General features: G+C 35.9%; 1 protein-coding gene across 8 annotated transcripts in view; it reads left to right on the top strand.

Annotated features, from left to right (window-relative positions):
* CF2H8orf34 (chromosome F2 C8orf34 homolog) overlaps nucleotides 1-22,452 on the top strand; it is a 413,316-nt gene that overhangs the window by 158,667 nt on the left and 232,197 nt on the right. For 6 of the 8 annotated variants that reach the window (XM_086696037.1, XM_086696036.1, XM_086696035.1 and 3 more), the window contains one exon: nucleotides 11,142-11,308. In XM_086696037.1, the coding sequence (XP_086552163.1) occupies nucleotides 11,142-11,308 (167 nt within the window). Of the gene's footprint in view, nucleotides 1-11,141; nucleotides 14,020-22,452 lie in introns of those variants that run through there. The other 2 variants (XM_086696039.1, XM_086696038.1) reach the window with 1 other exon arrangement.

Below are 22,452 nucleotides of genomic sequence, written 5' to 3'. Positions count from 1 at the left end.
TAATTTTATTTTTAATTTTTTAAAATTTACATCCAAATTAGTTAGCATATAGTACAACAATGATTTCAGGAGTAGATTCCTTAGGGCCCCTTACCCATTTAGCCCATCCCCCTTCCCACAATCCCTCCCATAACCCTCAGTTTGTTCTCCATACTTAACCCTCAGTTTGTTCCCCATCTTCTGTTTTGTCCCCCTCCCTGTTTTTATATTATTTTTGTTTCCCTTCCCTTATGTTCATCTGTTTTGTCTCTCAAAGTCCTCCTATGAGTGAAGTCATATGATTTTTGTCTTTCTCTGACTGACTAATTTCACTTAGCATAATACCCTCCAGTTCCATCCACGCAGTTGCAAATGGCAAGATTTCATTCTTTTTGATTGCCGAGTTATACTCCATTGTATATATATACCACATTTTCTTTTTAAAAAAAATTTTTTTTTTCAACGTTTATTTATTTTTGGGACAGAGAGAGACAGAGCATGAATGGGGGAGGGGCAGAGAGAGAGGGAGACACAGAATCGGAAACAGGCTCCAGGCTCTGAGCCATCAGCCCAGAGCCCGACGCGGGGCTCGAACTCACGGACCGCGAGATCGTGACCTGGCTGAAGTCGGACGCGTAACCGACTGAGCCACCCAGGCGCCCCATATACCACATTTTCTTTATCCATTCATCCATCGATGGACATTTGGGCTCTCTCCATATTTTGGCTATTGTTGATAGTGCTGCTATAAACATGGGGGTGCATGTGTCCCTTTGAAACAGCACAACCTGTATCCCTTGGATAAGTGCCTGGTAGTGCAATTGCTGGGTCTTAGGGTAGTTCTATTTTTAGTTTTTTGAGGAACCGCCATACTGTTTTCCAGAGTGGCTGCACCAGCTTGCATTGCCACCAACAGTGCAAAAGAGATCCTCTTTCTCCGCATCCTCGCCAACATCTGTTGTTGCCTGAGTTGTTAATGTTAGCCATTCTGACAGGTATAAAGTGGTATCTCGTTGTGGTTTTGAATTGCATTTCCCGGATGATGAGTGATGTGGAGCATTTTTTTATGTGTCAGTTGGCCATCTGGATGTCTTCTTTGGAGAAGTGTCTATTCATATCTTTTTCCCATTTCTTCACTGGACTATTTGCTTTTTGGGTGTTGAGTTTGATAAGTTCTTTGTAGATTTTGGATACTAACCCTTTATCTGATATGTCATTTGCAAATATCTTCTCCCCTTCTGTCGGTTGCCTTTTAGTTTTGCTAATTATTTCCTTTGCTGTGCAGAAGCTTTTTATTTTGATGAGGTCCCAGTAGTTCATTTTTGCTTTTGTTTCCCTTGCTTCCAGAGACGTGTTGAGTAAGAAGTTGTTGCGGGCAAGATCAAAGAGGGTTTTACCTGCTTTTTCCTTAGGGATTTTGATGGCTTCTTGTCTTACATTGAGGTCTTTCATCCATTTTGAGTTTATTTTTGTGTATGGTGTAAGAAAGTGGTCCAGGTTCATTCTTCTGCATGTTGCTGTCCAGTTTTCCCAGCACCAGTTGCTGATGAGACTGTCTTTATTCCATTGGATATTCTTTGCTGCTTTGTCAAATTAGTTGGCCATAGCTTTGTGGGTCCATTTCTGGGTTCTCTATTCTGTTCCATTGATCTGAGAGTCTGTTCTTGTGCCAGTACCATACTGTCTTAATGATTACAACTTTGTAGTGTAGCTTGAAGTCTGGGATTGTGATGCCTCCTTCTTTGGTTTTCTTTTTCAAGATCGCTTTGGCTATTCAGGATCTTTTCTGGTTCCATACAAATTTTAGGATTATTTGTTCTAGCTCTGTGAAGAAGGCTGGTGTTATTTTGATAGGGATTGCATTGAATATGTCGATTGCTTTGGGTAGTGTCGACATTTTAACAATATTTGTTCTTGCTATCCAGGAGCGTGGAATCTTTTTCCATTTCTTTGTGTCTTCTTCAATTTCTTTCATAAGCTTTCTATAGTTTTCAATGTATAGATTTCTCATCTCTTTGGTTAGATTTATTCCTAGGTATTTTATGTTTTTTTGTGCAACTGTAAATGGGATCGTTTCCTTGATTTCTCTTTCTGTCATTTCATTGTTGGTGTATAGGAATGCAACCGATTTCTGTGCACTGATTTTATATCCTGCAACTTTGCTGAATTCATGAATCAATTCTAGAAGTTTTTTGGTGGAATCTTTTGGGTTTTCCATATAGAGTGTCATGTCATCTGTGATGAGTGAAGTTTGATCTCCTCCTGGCCGATTTGGATGCCTTTGATTTCTTTGTGTTGTGTGTCTGATTGCAGAGGCTAAGACTTCCAATACTGTGTTGAATAACAGTGGCAAGAGTGGACATCCTGTCTTGTTCCTGACCTTAGGGGGAAAGCTCAGTTTTTCCCCATTGAGGATGATATTAGCATTGGGTCGTTCATATATGGCTTTTATGATCTCGAGGTATGCTCCTTCTGTCCCTACTTTCTTGAGGGTTTTTATTAAGGAAGGATGCTGTATTTTGTCAGATGCTTTCTCTGCATCTGTTGAAAGGATCATATGGTTCTTGTCCTTTCTTTTATTGATGTGATGAATCACGTTAATTGTTTTGTGGATATTGAACCAGCCCTGTATCCCAGGTATAAATCCTGCTTGGTCATGGTGAACAATTTTTTTAAATGTATTGTTGGATCAGGTTGGCTAATATCTTGTTGAGGATTTTTGCATCCGTGTTCATGAGGGAAATTGGTCTAGGTTCTCCTTTTTAGTGGGGTCTCTGTCTGGTTTTGGAATCAAGGTAATGCTGCTTCATAGAAAGATTTTGGAAGTTTTCCTTCCATTTCTATTTTTTGGAACAGTTTCAAGAGAATAGGTGTTAACTCTTCCTTAAGTGTTTGGTAGAATTCCCGTGGAAAGCCATCTGGCCCTGGACTCTTGTTTTTTGGGAGAATTTTGATTACTAATTCGATTTCCTTACTGGTTATGGGTCTGTTCAAATTTTCTATTTCTTCCTGTTTCAGTTTTGGTAGTTAGTGTATATGTTTCTAGGAATTTGTCCATTTCTTCCAGATTGCCCATTTTATTGGCATGTAATTGCTCATAATATTCTCTTATTATTATTTTTATTTCTGCTGTGTTGGTTGTGATCTCTTCTTTCATTCTTGATTTTATTTATTTGTGTCATTTCCTTTTTCTTTTTGATCAAACTGGCTAGTGGTTTATCAATTTTGTTAATTCTTTCAGAGAACTAGCTTCTGGTTTCATTCATCTGTTCTACTGTTTTTGTTTTTTTTTTTTTTTTTTGGTTTCGATAGCATTAATTTCTGCTGTAATCTTTATGATTTCCTGTCTTCTGCTGGTTTTGCGTTTTATTTGCTGTTCTTTTTCCAGCTCTTTAAGGTGTAAGGTTAGGTTGTGTATCTGAGATCTTTCTTCCTTCTTTAGGAAGGCCTGGATTGCTATATACTTTCCTCTTAGGACCACCTTTGCTGCATCCCAGAGGTTTTGGTTTGTGGTGTTATCATTTTCATTGACTTCCACATACTTTTTAATTTCCTCTTTAACTGCTTGGTTAGCCCATTCATTCTTTAGTAGGATGTTCTTCAGTCTCTAAGTATTTGTTACCTTTCCAAATTTTTTCTTGTGGTTGATTTCGAGTTTCATAGCGTTGTGGTCTGAAAATATGGACGGTATGATCTCAATCTTTTTGTACTTACTTCGGCCTGATTTGTGTCCCAGTATATGGTCTATTCTGGAGAACGTTCCATGTGCACTGGAGAAGAATATATATTCTGCTGCTTTAGGATGAAATGTTCTGAGTATATCTGTTAAGTCCATCTGGTCCAATGTGTCATTCAAAGCCATTGTTTCCTTGTTGATTTTTTGATTAGATGATCTGTCCATTGCTGTGAGTGGGGTGTTGAAGTCTCCTACTATTATGGTATTAGTATCAATGAGTTTATGTTTGTGATTAATTGATTTATATATTTAGGTGTTCTCACATTTGGTGCATAAATGTTTATAATTGTTAGGTCTTCTTGGTGGATAGACCCTTTGATTATGATATAATGCCCTTCTGAATCTCTTGATACAGTCTTTATTTTAAAGCCTAGATTGTCTGATATAAGTATGGCTACCCTGGCTTTCTTTTGTTGACCATTAGCATGATAGATGGTTCTCCATCCCCTTATTTTCAATCTGAAGGTGTCTTTAGGTCTAAAGTGGGTCTCTTGTAAACAGAATATAGATGGATCTTGTTTTCTCATCCATTCTGTTACCCTATGTCTTTTGATTGGAGCATTGAGTCCATTGACGTTTAGAGTGAGTACTGAAAGATATGAATTTATTATGATGCTTGTAGAATTGGAGTTTCTGGTGGTGTTCTCTGGTCCTTTCTAATCTTTTGTTGCGTTTGGTATTTATTTATTTTTATATATATATTTTCACCTTTTCTCCCCTCAGAAAGTCCCCCTTAAAATTTCTTGCAGGGCTGGATTAGTGGTCACAAACTCCTTTAATTTTTGTTTGTCTGGGAAACTTTGTATCTCTCCTATTTTGAATGACAGCCTTGCTGGATAAAGAATTCTTGGTTGCATATTTTTCTGATTCAGCACACTGAATATATCCTGCCACTCCTTTCTGGCCTGCCAAGTTCTGTGGATAGGTCTTCCCTTGTAGGTTAGGGACTTTTTTTTCCTTTGCTGCTTTCCCTATTCTCTCCTTGCCTATTTTGTGAATTTGACTATGATATGCTTTGTTGATGGTCTGTTTTTGTTGAATCTAATGGTGGTCCTCTGTGCTTTCTGGATTTTGATGTCAGTGTCTTTCCCCAGGTTAGGAAAGTTTTTCGCTATGATTTGCTCACATAACCCTTCTACCCCTATTTCTCTCTCTTCCTCTTCTGGGACCCCTGTGATTCTGATTATGTTCCTTTTTAATGAGTCACTGATTTCTCTAATTCTTAAATTGTGCTCTTTTGCCTTAATCTCCTTCTTTTTTTCCACTTCATTATTCTCCATAAGTTTGTCCTCTATATCACTGATTCTCTGTTCTGCCTCATCCATGCTTGCTGCCACTGCATCCATCCGTGATTGCAGCTCAGTTACAACATTTTTAATTTTATTCTGGCTATTTTTTACTTCTTTTATCTCTTAGAAAGGGATTCTAATCTATTTTTGACTCCAGCTACTATTCTTGTTATTGTGATTCTAAATTCTGGTTCAGACATTTTGCTTGTATCTGTGTTGGTTAAATCCCTGGCTGTCGTTTCTTCGTGCTCTTTCTTTTGGGGTGAATTCCTTTGTTTTGTCATTTTTAAGGGTGAAAAGGAATTAATGAGGTAGAAAAATTAAAATTACTAAAATAAAAATTAGAAAAATATGAAAATTAAAAAATTATACACACACACGCACACACACAAATCGAATAAATGATGCTAGATTCTAGGTGTGTTTTGATCTGGGTGTTGAAAGTGGTTTGACAGATTAGAGAAAAAATGAGGGGGGGGAGAAAAAAAGGGAAATAGTTTGAGAGTTTGAAAAAAATGAATACACTGAAGTAGACTAAAATGACATGATGGGAGTAAAATAGAATTTGAGAAAATATACACAAAAGTAAAGAATGATGTGGAAAATAATTAAAGAAAATCAATGAAAATTAAATATAAATTTGAATCTTTTTCTGTATTCAAGAAAAAGAAAAGAAACGAAAAAAGAAAAAAGAAAGAAAAAAAGGAAAACGTTTGAGAATTTGAAAAAGTGAATACACTTTGGTAGACTAAAATAAAAGGATGGAAGTAAAATAGAATTTGAAAAAATTTACACAAAAGTAAAAAATATACTAATAAAATTAAAGAAAAATATTTTTAATGAAAATTGAAAATAAAAATGAGTTTTTTCTTTTTCTGTATTCAAGAAAAAGAAAAGTGTAAAGAGAAAAAAAAAGAACATTGAATAGGTGGACCTGCTAACAGATTGAAGTAGGACTGAAATTACTTCATTTTCCCCTAGAAGTCAGTCTATGTAGCGCTTCATAGTCCATAAACTAAGCTGGTGGTGAGACTTGTGTCCTTGAGGAGGGAAGTTGGCCCAGTTGGGTGGGGCTCAGTGTAATGGCTCCGCTCTCCAATAGATGGCGCTGCTATCCTGCTGGGCTGGATTGTTGCGGCGCTGGTAGGTGCATATGCGCATGCGTGGGAGCCGTTAAAATGGCACCACCCAGCTATCTTGTCTGCTCTCCTGGGTCAGCAATCGCTCACCCATCCTCTGTCTTCAGCTTTCGTCTACTCACCGCTTTTTCACCGTTTGTGACCAGGCCCCAGGCAGTACCTTTCTCCCGAGTTTTGTCTCAGATGCGGCTGTTTTCCCCGGCCCCTTGCTTCTGAAGGACTGCGGCTTTGACCCGTTCCGTCCCTCTGTGGGAGGGTCTCACCGAGCATTCGCCAAATATCAGCTGCACCCAGGAACGCTTGCTAGACCCTGCTGCTGCCGGTGCCCCGAGACTACGGCCAGGTGCCAGCCCGCCCCAGGAAGAGTTCGCGAGATACTGTAGCAACAGCATTTCAGGGATGATGGAAAATCACAACACACATCTGGCACCAGGCTTCAGCCTTAAGGACCTTGTTCCAGCACCAGCGAATGTGGCTGTTTTCTGGGGTCTGCTGGGACCAGGTGGCTTCAACAGTCTCTACCAAATGTCCTTCCGCTTCTCCCCGTGTGTCCCGAGAACCTCCCGGACCCCACTCTGTTCCTGGGGATTCTCCCCTCCCACCAGAGCACCACCAGGTATCGAGCTGTGGAGTTGCAGCCTTTGCGCTCCCCTTGTTTACAGTCTTAATGGAATTTAAACCCTCTCCTTTCTCCTTTCTCCCTTTTTAGTTTGGTCCCTGCGGCTGTTTCCAATTTTCCACTTTCTCTCCAGCTGCTTTTTGGGGAGGGGTGCTTTTCCCGTATTCCGCCCCTCCCCCCGCCCGAACTGAGCTCTCTCAGCTCAAAAAAGCACCTCCCTTCCTGCACCTTCTCACTCTGCTCCCCAAGTTCACTTCTCTGCGCTGCGTACCTGCTGAATTCTGTGGTTCAGGTCGTGAAGATTGTTGTGTTAATCCTCCAGTCAGTTTTCTGTGTGTAGGATAGTTTACTGTTGGTCTGGTGGTATTTCATGGACATGAGACACACAAAAAACTTCCATGCTATTCCAGCATCTTGGCTCCTCCCCCCAGGAATAATCCATTTTTCCACCAAAGAGAGCAAGCACATGGGGTCAGATAAAACTAATACCAATCTTTGTCCAGAAACAAGCATATAAAATGCGATGCAGGAGGGTCAGGCACCCAGGGAAGGGTGGGGTCAGGAGGAAGAGAACAAATGGTAATTCAGAATACAGGCCGTCAGGACGGGAAGGAAGGTTCCACCTGGAGAGAGAGGCTGAGGGAGGCAGGTGGCCACTTTAAGCCATCCTTTTCCCATTGATCTGGTTTAGAATTCATCTTTTTAAACCAAAGTAAAATGGAGTTTTGGAGTATATTAACATCTCATTGAAGTATCAACTGTTGTTCTTTTTCATAAAGCCTCTTTGTGGTTCCGTTTCCTTCTCTGTGGGATGATCCTGCTGAAGGAAGCATGCAGATATCCAGGATGCTGCCTGTTGTATTCTCTGAACACATAATGGTATTAATTACTATTTAGTGACTGCTCCAGGTGCTTTATACCTCTTAATTCATTCCATCCTCATGAAAACATTATTATCTGTAATTTAGGAAAGAGGAAACTAAATCCCAGAGTAGTTACGTCACTGTCCCAAGATTGTACAGCTATTAAGTAGCTGAGCCAGTCTGTCTTCCTCCAAATTCCATGCACTTCAGTGCTGTATGCAACCTCCCTTCAGGAAGGACTTCTAAGAATCCCCTTATCATTCAGGTTTAGGTTCGAAGTCCAGAGTAGAGGGGGCCCAGGACCCTACATGCTGTCAGAAGGACCCTAATCCCACCTTTCCCCATCTCAGTCACCACTTGTCTGCATTACGAGCTCTGCTTCCCAGTAGCAGGGTACTCTTTTCTCTCTAATGGTGCAGTTTTCACTTCTGTAGTCTATAGGTTATGGAGTTGGAAAAGAGGAAGGTGTCATCCTTGCTCCCCTTTCGTGCTTGCAGATCTTGCTGTCTCCTTTCCCCCTAAAAAAGTCTCCAGTTCTGTATTTCTTGTTTCCAAACATGCTAATCTTACACCACCTCTCATAGCAATCATTTACCAAATCCCAGGTCATTCCTCTTTTCCTAGATAATGCATGCATCTGGCTCATTGTCACATTCCCCAGCCCCCTCCCTATCTTGGTGAAGTTAGTATCCACATTAGTGATTCTTTCCCAAACCTAGCCTCTCCTTCCTTAGTCTGCTCTTCACCACTGATCTTGAATTCCACCCTACTTTAGTCACTTATCTTCTCTGTCCTATCTAAGCCTCATTATTATTAAGTGCTAACCCATAGTGTCAATTTCAGGTATTTCACTCTCTGACTATACCTCCTATCTTTCTAGTTTGTTCCCACTAGTACCCAACTTTAACTGGGACCTAGATATACTGGTTCCACTCAGTTTTTCTTGCCCCTCATCCACCTTGTTTTCCTCATTTTTCTCCTTATACAGCTTCTGGCTTGGACCCATTATTGTAATCTATTTATTGGGTATAACCCTATTTCCCCTACCTCTCTTTTCCTTTGTTTTACTTACGTGGTAAAACTCTACCCTATTTAAATCTAACTCTGACTATTCCATGGCTGAACCGGCACAGGCTAGAGAAGAACACATGGCCACACCGGCTGGTATCACTATGAATCCATGACCACCAAACTCTAGGAGGTCACTGGTCCTGCCCAAAGATACTCTGGGTTCATCCAGTCTGTTCACATGTCCACACTCCTCAATGACGATTGCATGCCTTGTCTTGTCTCCTCAAACCTCCATCCTTCCTCCCCAGTCCTTCTGTTCAACTGATGACACTGCCAGGAACGTAAAGGTTCTGGTCACTCTGGAAAACAGTTTGGGGGTTTTATATATAAAACTAAACATGTAAATACCAAACTTGTCTCAGGTAAATGAAAACTTATCTTCACACAAAAGCAAGTATATGAATGTTCATAGCCAAAAAACTTAACCCCTATGTCCTTCAATATCTGAATGGTTAGACAGATTGAAGTACATGCATGCCGTAGCAAAGAAAGGGAATGGACTCTTGATACATGGAACAGCATGAATGAATCCTTAGGTAATTAGACTGCCCGAAAAAAAATACTAAAAGGTTACATAGATACCCTTTGTATAATATTCTTGAAATGAGAAAACTGTAGGAATGGAGAACAGACTCGTAGTTGCCAGAGATTAGGGATGGGGGAAAAAGGGGTATGGAGTCTGGTGGGAGTGGCGGGAAGGGCAGGTTGAGGGCACCTGTGGTGTTTGGAATGTTCTGTTTCTTGATTCTGGTGGTGGATACATGATACGCAAATCTACACAAATACTGAAAATATCGGGAACTAAATACACACGCAGAGGCATACGCACACAAATGAGTACAGTTAAAATGGGAAATCTGAGTAAGATTAGAGAATTGTATCGTTGTCAGAAAACTATTGTACAGTAGTTTTAGAATATGATACTGTTGAAGGAAACTGTGGAAAGGGAGGGTGCACAGGATCTCAATGCATCATTTCTTAGAACTTCATGTAAATCTGTAATTATTTCAAAGCAAAACAAATCAATTAAAAATGTTAGTAATCTGTTAAAAACACCTTGAGATTTTTGACAGTCCGTCTCCCCCCAACTATCTTTCAGCGAAGGGCATTAGTATCCACTGATGGGCCTTGCCTGAACAGTTACTGTGTTGGTGGTTGTGAAATGGTGATTTTGTGATTCTACCATTCCTTCTACATTTATTAACTAGCATTAACCAGGACAAACAAAAGGCTTTTCTCTGCCCCTCTTTCCCCTGACCTTCTCTTTCATATCCACCCTAACTTTGAGGTGAACCAATGGGGTGGGACCGATTGATCTTTGCCCACTGATGACCTACAAAGTCATTTTGCTGTTTCCATCCTCTTCTTAGACAATGTCGAACCTAGTACGGCTGTTAAGAGAACTTGAAATGTTCTGATCTGTGCCATGAAATTTATCTGGTTGGTTCTTTATTTTTGTTTTTTTACCACACTCCTTCTACATTTTGGCCTGGTGGCAGTGGGGACCAGGCATGTAACCCACTTGCCTTATGGACTGTCCTTCTGAATACCTTTAGAAAGGTTATGTTTTCAGCTTGCCTGGGAGAGATTTCCTCTACATCATGTGTTTTTCTTTCATGAAGAGACATTTGCCATTTCCTTCCTTTGGGCAATAATATGAAAAGAAATTGGATTATAGAGAAAAGATGAACTTTGGAACAATTTTTTAACTATATGTGATTGTTGTTTGGACTTGTAAGTTGTCCAGTCAGATACTGTCTTGAGAAGTTGGGGGAGAGGGAACCATGAAAGACAGAGAATTTACCCAAAGGAGCCTGGCTTTATGACAAAGAAACTCCTCCAAATTTACAAAGACTCTTTAAACTCAAAGAAACTGAGAAACATTTAATTGCCAGTTTTGGTTTCATCTTTTCTTCTACCTCATCCTAACCCCACATCTAGGCAGCCCGATAGGAATAGTGAGGAAAGTTATTTCAGTTATAGAAACTAGCGTTTTCATTTTAAAATAGTCTTGTGATAGTATAATAGTTATCCCGTTACATGTGTTTTGCTTGACATGCATTTGTTCGTAGATCAGGGATTTTTACATAATAATCTGGACTTTCTGCCTCCTCTTTTTAAAAAAATCAGAAAAAAATGCATCAACAGTGGGCTTTAATAGTGACATGGCTGATTAGCACCTCCTCCCTTAAAAGGGGCAGGAGTTACAGTTTGCCATGTTTCTCACCAATACCTACTTGGAAGATTGTTTATGAGGTACCGAAGGATGTCTAGGAAAGAAGATAGTCTATATTTCCCTCATCCTTGGGAAAAATTTTACTAATATGACTATAATTTTGCATAGCAAAAAATTGAATGAAAGTTTGGTTGCAGATTTTCTTTATTTACCACAGCTAATTGATAGTGTTGTCATCATTGAAAACTAACATTTAAATATTTCTTCAGCTTAAAGGTGGAGCCCAAGACTAAAGGATTAAAACAGCAGCAACAGCAACATAAGAAACTTCTGGCAGCAATGCTCTCTCAAGATTCTTTTGAGTCTCTCCATAGCCCTACCCCATCTGTAACAGAAGAAGATATTGATAATGAAGATGATGCAATGGAATTGCTGGGTAATTTTAAAAATTAATAATTTCTCTCTCTCTTCTTCTCTGGCATTGTAAAAATGTGTAGTGATTTAGAGATTTTAAAGTTTTTGAATAGTTTTGTCCTGGGGAAAGACACCATTTAACACATATTTTATTTACATTAGACTTTCATGAAGTTGCATGTAAGAATGAAGTTGAAATGACCTAAGCATGTGAAGTATTTATTAGACTGTATTTTGTCTTTGTATATGCAGCACTTTACCTTCTGACTCTTTAATCAAGCTTTATTCTGTGTGCAATTGTGATAAAAATTCAAGTCTGTCTGCTTTATTCTCTGATTATGATTGCCTTGATCACATCTTCTGTCTATAAAATATATCCAAAATACATATTTCAGCCCTCATTCCAGAGTGTCCCCTATTGTTTCAAGGATGTTTTGGAAAAATAGAGTAAAATTTAAAGGGACAGATAGTAAATTAGTGTTTTGTGTCTTCCATAAATGACAGGAAAGTTTGCAAGATTTCAGTGTTTTTATAGGCTCGTTACTTTCATGAAAACCTTATTAGTGTTGTATATGTAGGGAACCCTTTATATCTTAAATGAAGTAAATGTATGTTTTTATTTCACCATAAATCTCTGGATAGTAGTTTTTTTTTTAACTGAACTTTCCTTTTATCCTAAATAATTAGAATAATTTTTGAATACTTTGTAACCATATACTAAAGTGAATAAATAATGTAATCATTCAAAAATTGCAAATAAATTTAACATAGAATAAGGAGTCTCAGAAACATACAGACATTTAAAATTTTTTTTTTTCTAAATGAGCTTCCTGGGTTTTAAGTGTTCATGGCAGCAAAATACTATGATTTAAAAAAAAGATATGTCTCCTTGCATATACCTACAGAGGTGTTACTTACTCAATGATGGCAGGTTCATCACTGTTTTCTGATAATACTGAATTCATTCCAGCATTGAGGAGACTGTCATGGCATTTTCACTTTATATTGTTCATCTTTTTTTTTTTTTAAGAACAATTAAGTCTGAGTATTTTTTTTTCAAGGAATCTCATCTCCCCACCTCCAAATCATTGATGTGGCAGATGTGCCAGATGTTGTGGTACCTTCCCCAACTTCAATTCAGGAAATGTTTTTCTAAGCATTTGACCTCATGCTAGGCACTGAGCTCTGTCCTAGGATCATAATAAAACAATCATGGATTCTGTTTGCAGGAACTTTGCATTTCTTAGTGTTTGAGATAAAAAATGTAACTACATTCATGTAGTTCTTGCTACAGGTGCTAATGTGATTAAGCACACAGTTTAAATAGGGATAACACTTAATGCAGAGGTAGAGGATGATGATCAGGGAATGTTTCATAGAGAAGCTGATTCTAGCGGGGAGTTGAGTCCTAGAGGACAAGTGGATGGAAGTTCAGCAGGCAGAGTGTAGTCATTAGCCTTGTAGGTTTGCTCTTGTACAAATGGACTCTTTTGCAGTTGTGCTCCATGACTGAGCTTGTAAATTGTTCCTTTGCTTTGGTCGTTAACAGTGAAGGGGGCAAGGCCTGAACAGTGACTGTCACTGGCAGGGCCAGGACGTTGTTCATATAACATCAACGTTGGCTTTTTGGTACATTGACGTTGAATAGTACAGGTATTGTTCTCTCTCCCATCCATTGCGTGACTGACGGCTCTTGATCGGTTGATATCCACAGGAAAGAAATTATACTTACCTTGCAAAGATAATCTTTTGAAGAAATCTAGGCATGCTCAGAATCACTTTGGATTTCCTGATAGCATTGGGAGTATCATGTTAGAGTGGAGGAAATCATAAACTTCAGTGACGATTGAGGGGTTCTTTAAGGAAACTCAGGTGTTAGTGCTGGTACATCCTAGATCTCAGCTCCTTAAAGTTTCTAGTCTCCCAAGCTGAAGACCAGAGGGTTGGGTTTTTGAGACTATCTAATGTGAGCCATTAATAGCTGGTCCTCATGGGTTTTTTTTTTCATTTAGAGGTTGTAGCCTGTGGTCTGAGCAAAGTGAAGAATGAAAACTAGTTGACAGTTTGGGCTTTCTCCATGGAACTCCATATATCTTAGCATAGGCAGCTGGTAGTGTACTAATGCTGGTCTCTAGATTATGAGATTTGTCTGCAATAACATGGAATGTTGCAAGTGTGCCAGGCTGTCCTCCGAAATAATGCCATATGCAATCCTGTTGCCCCGTTGTCTCAGTGAACAAAGGTCATGTAGCAGAAAATTGTACCTGAACGATTGTTTTACCCAGAAGTTCATTAATTACGTAAAATGTTATTTAGATATGAAATATTTGTCTTTAAGACGCAAATACACTTATCCATTCAGTCATTTAGAAAATATATATTTAAAATAGAGACTCAGTTTTCTTCAAAAGTAGTGTGCATAAATTCATGACTTACAATGTTACATGTGCCTGTATCTAAGATGATGGTTCATCTCTTATATGAAATCAAACCAGGTGTACATGAAAAATTTCAGTTGATGTAAGTTACAAATTTTTTGCAGTCGTGATGTAGTAATGGATGAACTATTAATATGGATGAATATGGGTATAAAATAAATTGATAATTTAGTTATTCAGTTTTAAGACTTGACATCTTCAATAGCCATGTATGTCTCTCTTAATATTCTGTTAGATATCAAGTCCTACACTAATCAATTGATGTGATGCTGATAAATCAATTTAGACACTATAATACTTACTTTTCCAGTCCTTTTAATATTAGATTTTCATAATTTTGTTTATTATTGAAGAATTTTAAGACAATATTTTTTGAAACCCTGATCCTAGAAAAGCATATTATATGTATATATTTGAGGAAAATACAAATGCTGAGTTCCTGAAAATTTATTTGAAATCAAATTTTAGTACATAGAGTCATTGTAAAAGGCAAGAGACTATTTACAATATCTTTTGCACATCTACAACATTGTATAGAATGAGTTTGCTATAGCTTATGTGGTTTCATTGTCTTAACTTGTTTTCTATATCAGGGATTAACTGGCTGAAAAATCTATATGCATGAAAAGTAGTATGTATTCTTTGTGAAGTGATAATTAAATGAGAAGTATAATTATTAGTTAATATTAATGGAAACAAAGGATTGTTGTTAAGTAAAATTGGTTGAAGGGGAAGGGGGAAAAGAGCCTTTTAGTTGAAGAAGTAGAGGTCAGTAAAACTTCTTACCTTAATTCATTTGTAAAGGAATCTAGCATTATTAATACATACTGATTAATATTTAACTCTCCACAGTTGTTTAATTGTATGTTGTTAGATTTCTACTCCCAGTATATTGACATGTGAAAATATAGTACATACGGCATCTATAAGTTTTTAAGTAGATTAAATATTTACTGTAAGATTGCTTTAAATCCTATTTGTAAATTCATAGCACAAAAGTAGCTTAATATGGAATTAATATATACCAGAGAACAAAATATCCAAATTTCTGGAATTTTAAGAACTAACAAATTTAAGCACCAGTGAAATTGGTGCTCTCATTGCAGAAGACATAGAATAAAATATCTGCCAACTCACCTTAAATATGTAGTTCTCATCTTCAAATATAAGATATTCTGAAATATTTTAGTAACTGCTGGAAATTAATGATCACGATTATTAAATTTGCATATTTTTGAAAGTTATTAAAATTAATTATTTTTCAAAAATGGAGAGACAATTTACAATGGTACAGCAAGAGATTTATAAAAAATGCATATATTATCTTTTACTCCACTAACTTTCACAGAAAATTTGAGGAACTTCACTAATTTCAAAGATATTTCAACTTGTAAATGTAAGTTCATTTTCACTATATGCATTTTTCATTTTATTTCGGATGAAAAGCTAATCGCAGTTATGTGCTTGATTACCATGAATATAATTTATACTTATTTGAAAATATCAGAATTCTTTGAAAGGCACAGTGTTATTCTTACATATTTTGGTATAGGATATTACAGAAAAAAATTTTTTTTTGGCTTTCTCAGAATTGATGATGAGGCAAATATATAAAAATCAAATTTCAGAGATGCTACAAAAGGAAAACAGCATTAGTCATGATTTATACTTTCTGATCTTAGCTCATAGCATATAAAAATTAAAACTAACATTGTATTACCAAAAAAAAGCAAGGTGGTTGTAAGTATATTTTATTTGCTTTAAACTTAGTAATTAAGAACAAGTATAATTGTACTGGTATTCTCTGCAGAATACAGTAAATTATGAATTTCTAAAACCCCAATATCTTATCAAACTATGTAACACATAAACTTAATTTTCAAGAGGGACTCATTGCATTAAGGCAATCTTTTGACAAATTCTTTTGCATGTGACCAATATTTATAAAGTAAACATTCATATTCTGTTCCTTTTTTTTTTTTTTTTCCAGTTGGAGTCTTCTTAGCAGAAAGCATCCATTTCACTTAATTAATAGAAACAGGCATTTCACTTAATGAAAAATGGATGCTGTCATTCAATGATGTTGGATAAAAAAAGGGGAGAGGGCTTTAAATGTTAAAAAAAAATCTGTCTACCTACCTATCTATATACCTATATTTTAATGTTATTAAGTATGTGAAATAGTCTAAAGCATACACCATAAACTTTGTTTCCTTTGGATATTGGTATTTGGGAATACCAGGACAATGGAAGAGTTGTCACTTTAAAATGAAGATTCTTTGTAGAAATGATTCTTTTAAAAAGTCAAAGACTTTCCAAAATTTATATTATATGTAAGGTTGCTTTAAATGCTGCATAGAAATTCATTCAGCATAGTACTAAAATAACTTAATATGGTATTAGTACATATTAGAGATTAAAATATTCCAAATTTGTGGGGTGTTAGGGTATAGCGATTTTGAGCACCAGTGAAGTCAGTGCCCTAAATCTAGAACATACTGAATAAAATAACACCCACATCACCTCAATCTCAGTAGCTCTCATTTTTAAATACAGAATATTGTCAGAAATTCCAGTAATTACACTGCAATTGATGACCACAATTACCTAAACATTATAGAAAATCTACACATATATTCTTAAATGTTCACTAAATGAATTAATTGAAAAACTAGAACTTCACACAGATGTATGAAAATATCTTTCACATGCCAAATAATACGTATTAACTCCTGTTGAACCATTTGATGTATTGTAACAGAGATTCTATGAAATGTCTCTGCTATAGAGTTTTGTCCTATATTGCTGAATTCTAACGTCACCTTGCTTTAGAGCCATCATTGTTTGCACAAATGCCAAGTGGGATCAGGTTGAAGTGTTGTCTGAGTGGAGTTGAATAGCACTTTTTGTCTCTCTGGATTACAGTGACAACATTTGAGAAAATCCACTCAGACACTTTTTTTTTCATTCAGCAAATATCATGCACCTGCTATGTGAACAGTGCTAGTTTGTATTAATGTACAGCTCTAGGATTATTGTGTCTTATATTTTTCTAATTACTTGACCTCTTTGGACTTTGAGAGAATGGTGAATCTAGTGCACATTGGCATCTACATAGAACCAAACAATTTGTAGGTTTTTCCTTCAGCTCTCAGTTAGTCTATTGATTAATTCATTCATAGGTTTATGAATTTCTCCACTTATTACATGACTCTGCACATCCCTGGGAGTTAAAGTTTGCATAAATCTGGGCATGTTTCATGAAGTATTAACTATTCAGGGATGATTCTCAAGATTTGGTTTGCTTAAGAATCATCTGAGTAGCTTATTTTAAGTACAATCTCCAGTTCCCTCTGTCCTCAATTTTTGGTTTGTTAGATTTGAATACAGCCCATGAATCACCATTTTCCAACAGGAATGCTCTTCCTTCAGTCTTTCAACAAATTCTGTTGCAGGTGATCTGTACAACATACAATGAGAAACTCTAATCTGGAAGGTATGGTCAATGAACTTCTTTGTCGTTTGATCTAAGATATCCTGAAGCAAGAGAAATAAAATTGCAGAAAGTATGATTTTTATAATAAAAATAACATGGAATAGAGGCTTCTGAGTTAATCTAGCTTTTTTGAAATGTCTCTTGAAAATAAGGAAAAGTCTTGCTAAGAAGCTTTGGTTACTGTAGTTTGTATGACTAATTATTGCTGTCTTTCTTCCTGATATCATATTTTTCAGGAGCACTGCTAGAGTAGAAAAATTACGTGTTATGAAATGATTCTAGCATAGTCCTGAGGACATGGCTTTGTTGAGATTCTACTTTATCATATTATTCTATTAAACTTTTGTTTAGGATTCTTACTTTGCTTTTGTTAGATGTGATTTATAGCCCCCTTCACTGTCTTCTACAAGTACTCGTTTCGTGCTTGGAATTACATTTGTGATTCACTTTCTTTATTCTTCATTTGTGTTAATTTCCAACAACATATTGAAATATTTACAAATGATAGCCAGTGTTTACATGTAGAGGTTGCCTTTTAAATAAATATAAGCTTGTATGCCACCAAAAACATACATCATCCTACATTTATGGCATTTAATAAGAAATGTTATTTTTTCTTAAAAAAATTTTTCCAGTGGTAAAAGTAGATCAACATAGCAGAATAAAGTCAATAGTTTGAAAATAAAATCTAAACCCACAAGTAAATTATTGACAGTTGTCCTTCATCTCAGTGGTATAACTGTGTGAAAATTCCTTTATTTGAGAGATAGCTGTCTTCAGTATACTTGTAGGTAAGTTGTTTCATACATATTTCTCACTTTGAAATAAGTTACAAGTTCTTTGACATATAACAGTAATATAAGTTAATGTGCTTTTTCATATTTAGGCCGTAGCTTTTCACTGAGTATCTTGCAAAGGTGTGAGCCACATTTATGATGTGATTATGTGGTCTCTGGCCAAGGCACTGAGATAAAAAACTCTAAGACCAGCTCCAGCCCTCATGTTGCATGTTGCCTTTTGTCACCTGAGCTAGGAGTACTTAATTATAAACGCTGGTAACAATATCAGCCTTCCTATTACGTGGGGATGTTGTAGGAAAAAAACGGGATATTCTCTGAAAATGCTTTTATTTTTATTTGTCGTGCCTAACAGCAGGAATATTTGAGAAAGGACACTAGAATTTATAGATGAAACTTTCCTTCCAAATAAATTTAAATCCTCCAACCCCACATACATTTTGTCTAGTTATAAGCACAGAAAAAAAACCTAGCTTTCTTTAACTTTGGAAATACCTACTAAAGTAAATATTGACGTTTCCCACAAGATAATACAATCAAAGACTTGAAGAGGAAGGAAGTAAAGTTACAAGGGTATTTGCAAGCCAATACAAAGCATTATATTTTTATTTTTAACATGGATATTTAAGCAAGGGCAGACATCGATATGATTTGGTTAAGAATATAGAACAAATTACTCCACTGTCTTTTCTTCCATATAAATATATAACTTCTAGGATGAAAAGAAAAATATTTTGTGCATACACATGAATGTTCACTAGCAAAAGCTGAGCTGAGAGCAGGAATAAGAGGGAAAATAAAAAATGAGATATATAAGAACTATAAATTTGTATTGTATGTTTACATGCGTCTGTGTAAATAAAACCTTAAAAGTGTTGAAAAATTTATAGGCTTTAAAAACTCTTCAACTACATTGATAACTATGAAAATATTGAAACAGCACAATTTTGATGGTTTTACATTAAGTCATTGTATAAACAAATCACAACCAAGTTGAAAATCAGTATTAATTATTATTAGGGTTTTATTGTTTTTGAAATAAACTTTCCTCTTTCAAATACTTAATAAAATGGTGGTGTTATATACTTCAGGATGATTTGTTTAGCTGCGGTAATGATTTTCATATAATTTGACTGAATTTGAATTAATTTTGTACTCTTTGTAAGAGCCATTTGAAAGTGGTACAAAGTCAATATTCTATTGTATTTTTTTTGTGGTTGAAAATATGCAACAGAATGTTATTAACTCAGCAGTTATTTACATTTTAACATCAAAACCAAAAGACATTAAAGAGGTATTAAAACTGTTCTTCTGAATTGTTTAAAACTTCTTGTGTAACTCACAGTAATCTGTTTAGATTTCTATATGTTACAATATCATTGACATCTTATTTAACCATCTTAAATAGAAAGCTAAAATTGTTGAAGTTGAATACTGAATACACGGTAATAATAGTGATCACAGACTTGTCAATTAGTTTCAATATCAGAAAACAATAATTTTTGCAAAGTAAAGCTTCATTCAAGATTTTTTAAGGTTTTTTAGAAATACATTTTTCAAAATCTGAAATGTTTAAACTGGTTCTATATATATGAATTTCTTTTAGAATGAAAATATTATGATTTTCTTTTTTTGATAGTCACATGTTTTATAATTTCAGAAAATATTCTTAATAATGAAAAAAATATTTTTTAAATTGCTCTAATGCTTTTATACATGCACTAAAGAACACAATAAGAAAAAAATATGACAGTGTTTTAAAGGTGGTAAATTAAGAGATTTTATTTTACTTTTTAACATTTTGGTTTATTTCTGCAACAGATGATTCAATGACTGAAATTAATATGGAATGAATTTACTTATATGAGACTATAAACATAAAATTCCATGTAAATTTTTAATTTCTTTAAAATTTACTTTTTAAGGAATTGTCAGAAGGGTGTTTTTAGGCCAGCTGTTTTTCATGTTTTAAATGCTGTCATATTTATTTTTTTAATTACCTACATTTGTTTGGATATAGTCTACTTCAGGAATTTAATGTAGAGTATTATATATATGGTAAAACAAAATTTAAATTAATCTAATGAAATTAATTGTATGGAAGAGAGTATATATAATATTAGAAATAAAAACAGCATACATGAGCTTTCTGTTCAGGTAATCCTAGATGCAAGTTTCACCATTGCCTCTTACTAATTCTACAATTTGAGAAAATAACTTGTTACTTTCTCATGTTGGACCCACCATCAGAAAAATGGGAATTTGGCAACACTTACAGGGTTTTGTGAAGATTAGGTAAAGAGTTTGGTGAAGATTAGGTAAAATAACCCCTGTGAAGTGCTCAGTGTATCTCATAAAGGATTAGAGATAGAAAAAGGATTTGTTACTATAATTCATACCACTTTTATACCAATTCCCTTCCTGTCTCCATCTAGCCCATGAGATTTAGTACATGTGAAAAAGAAAGTAAGATCGTGGGAATTTGGCCTTGGGGGTTTAAAGTGTTTAGTGTTTTGTCATAAATGTCTCATCTAGGTATGTTCTACATACATGGAAATTATTTCAAAAAATACTTTCCACTTGATATTTAAGTCCTACTTCTAATTTTTTCCCTTTCCTTTAAAAAACACAAACAGGGGACACCTGGGTGGCTCAGTTGGTTGAGCATCTGACTTCAGCTCTGGTCATGATCTCACAGTTCATGAGTTTGAGCCCCATGTCAGGCTCTTCTGAGAGCTTAGAGCCTGGAGCCTGCTTCAGATTCTGTGTCTCCCTCTCTCTCTCTGCCCCTCCCCTGCTTGTGCTCTCTCTCTCTCATAAATAAACATTAAAAGTTTTTTTTTTTTAATAAAAAATCACAAACAACATTCTCAAAAGAAAATGCCACATGAGACTAAATCTCCCCCAATGTGTTAAAAAGAATCTTGCATTTAAAGACAGTACCCCCATTAGAAAAGAACATTATAACATTCAAATTTTTCTAATACTTTGAAGAAACTATTTTCAGCAATTTGAAATATTAAAACTTTTTTTTTAAGTACCAAAACTTTTTTAAAAAGTATCAAAATCTAGGAAATTCTGATTTTTTAATATGTATTTGGTTTTGTTGCCATGTTGCTGCCTCCCTGATTTACAGTCATTGACATCCGTAAGTCCTGTGGTATAATGAAGGTGATACCTCGTTTGTAGAAACGTGAAGATTTTATTGGCCTCATGAATGCCGACTTATCATGGGAGTAAGATATGTAGCATTCCAAGACTAGCTCAAAGAAGTAAATATTTTCCAAAGCTTGCGTAAGCTATATGCATTTTCATATTATAATGCGTTCTTTTTTTAAGGCATTCTTTTATCTTCTCACAATTCAGAGAATCCATATCCAATAACAAGCAAAAATATCAAGAGAGGAAGGGTAGAAATTTTTTTCAGGCTACAATATGGTGTTCTTATCTTTTTTTTATGGACTTTTGATGTTCATAGTCTGAAACTTTTTCAAGCAGCATTGTTAAGATTTTGATACCACCTGATTCCTCACATCTCCGTGGCTGAGTTAAGGACGTCTTTTACTGGAAGTAGTAGTTAAGATAAGAAAGGTGTCTCTGCTCATATATAGTCTAAATATAAAAGGACCAAGGACCAAATAAACTCCTAGCCACTCTATTTTGATAAAGAAAATTAAGAATGTGAACGGTTACTCTCCAATATAAAAGCTTTTAACTGAAAGAAAATTCAAAAACCTATTTTAAAAAAATCAAAGAAGCCCCCCCTCCAGTCAAAAATAAAGATAAAAAAAAATTAAAGGTGGGGTGCGCCTAGGTGGCTCAGTCGTTTAAGCATCCAACTTCAGCTCAGGTCATGATTTCCCAGTTGATGAGTTTGAGCTCTGTGTCAGGCTCTGTGTTGACAGCTCAGAGCCTGGAGTCTGCTTCAGATTCTGTGGTCTCCCACTCTCTCTGTTTCTCTCTCTCTCCCTCTCTCTCTCTCTCTCTCTGTCAAAAATAAATAAAGATTTAAAAATTTTAATAAAAAAGCAATTTTTAAAGAAAACTTAAAGAATCAACTAAAAAAACTTTTTTAATTTTAATGTTTATTTTTGAGAGAGAGAGAGAGAGCAAGCAGGAGTAGGGGAGGGGCAGAGAGAGAGAGGGAGACACAGAATCCGAAGCAGGCTCCAGGCTCTGAATTATCAGCACAGAGCCTGACGCGGGGCTCCAGCCCATGGGCTGCAAGATCATGACCTGAGCTGAAGTTGCTGCTTAACCAACTGAGCCACCCCGGCACCCCAGAAGCAACTTTTGTGTGTGTGTGTGATAAAGTCAGATTATTTGCTCATTATTCCACCTAGAAACAAACATGTTGTTCCTTTGGAAATGCTTTGTTTAATATAAACTTTCCAACCATAAAGAGAAATGCCATCAAATATACACATTTATAAGT

The sequence above is a fragment of the Puma concolor genome, chromosome F2 (assembly GCF_028749965.1).
Source record: "Puma concolor isolate L17-30 chromosome F2, mPumCon1.1.hap2, whole genome shotgun sequence".
In the NCBI taxonomy this organism is placed as follows: domain Eukaryota; kingdom Metazoa; phylum Chordata; class Mammalia; order Carnivora; family Felidae; genus Puma; species Puma concolor.
Note: the sequence above shows the minus strand (reverse complement) of the source record. Positions and strands in the feature narration are given on the sequence as shown.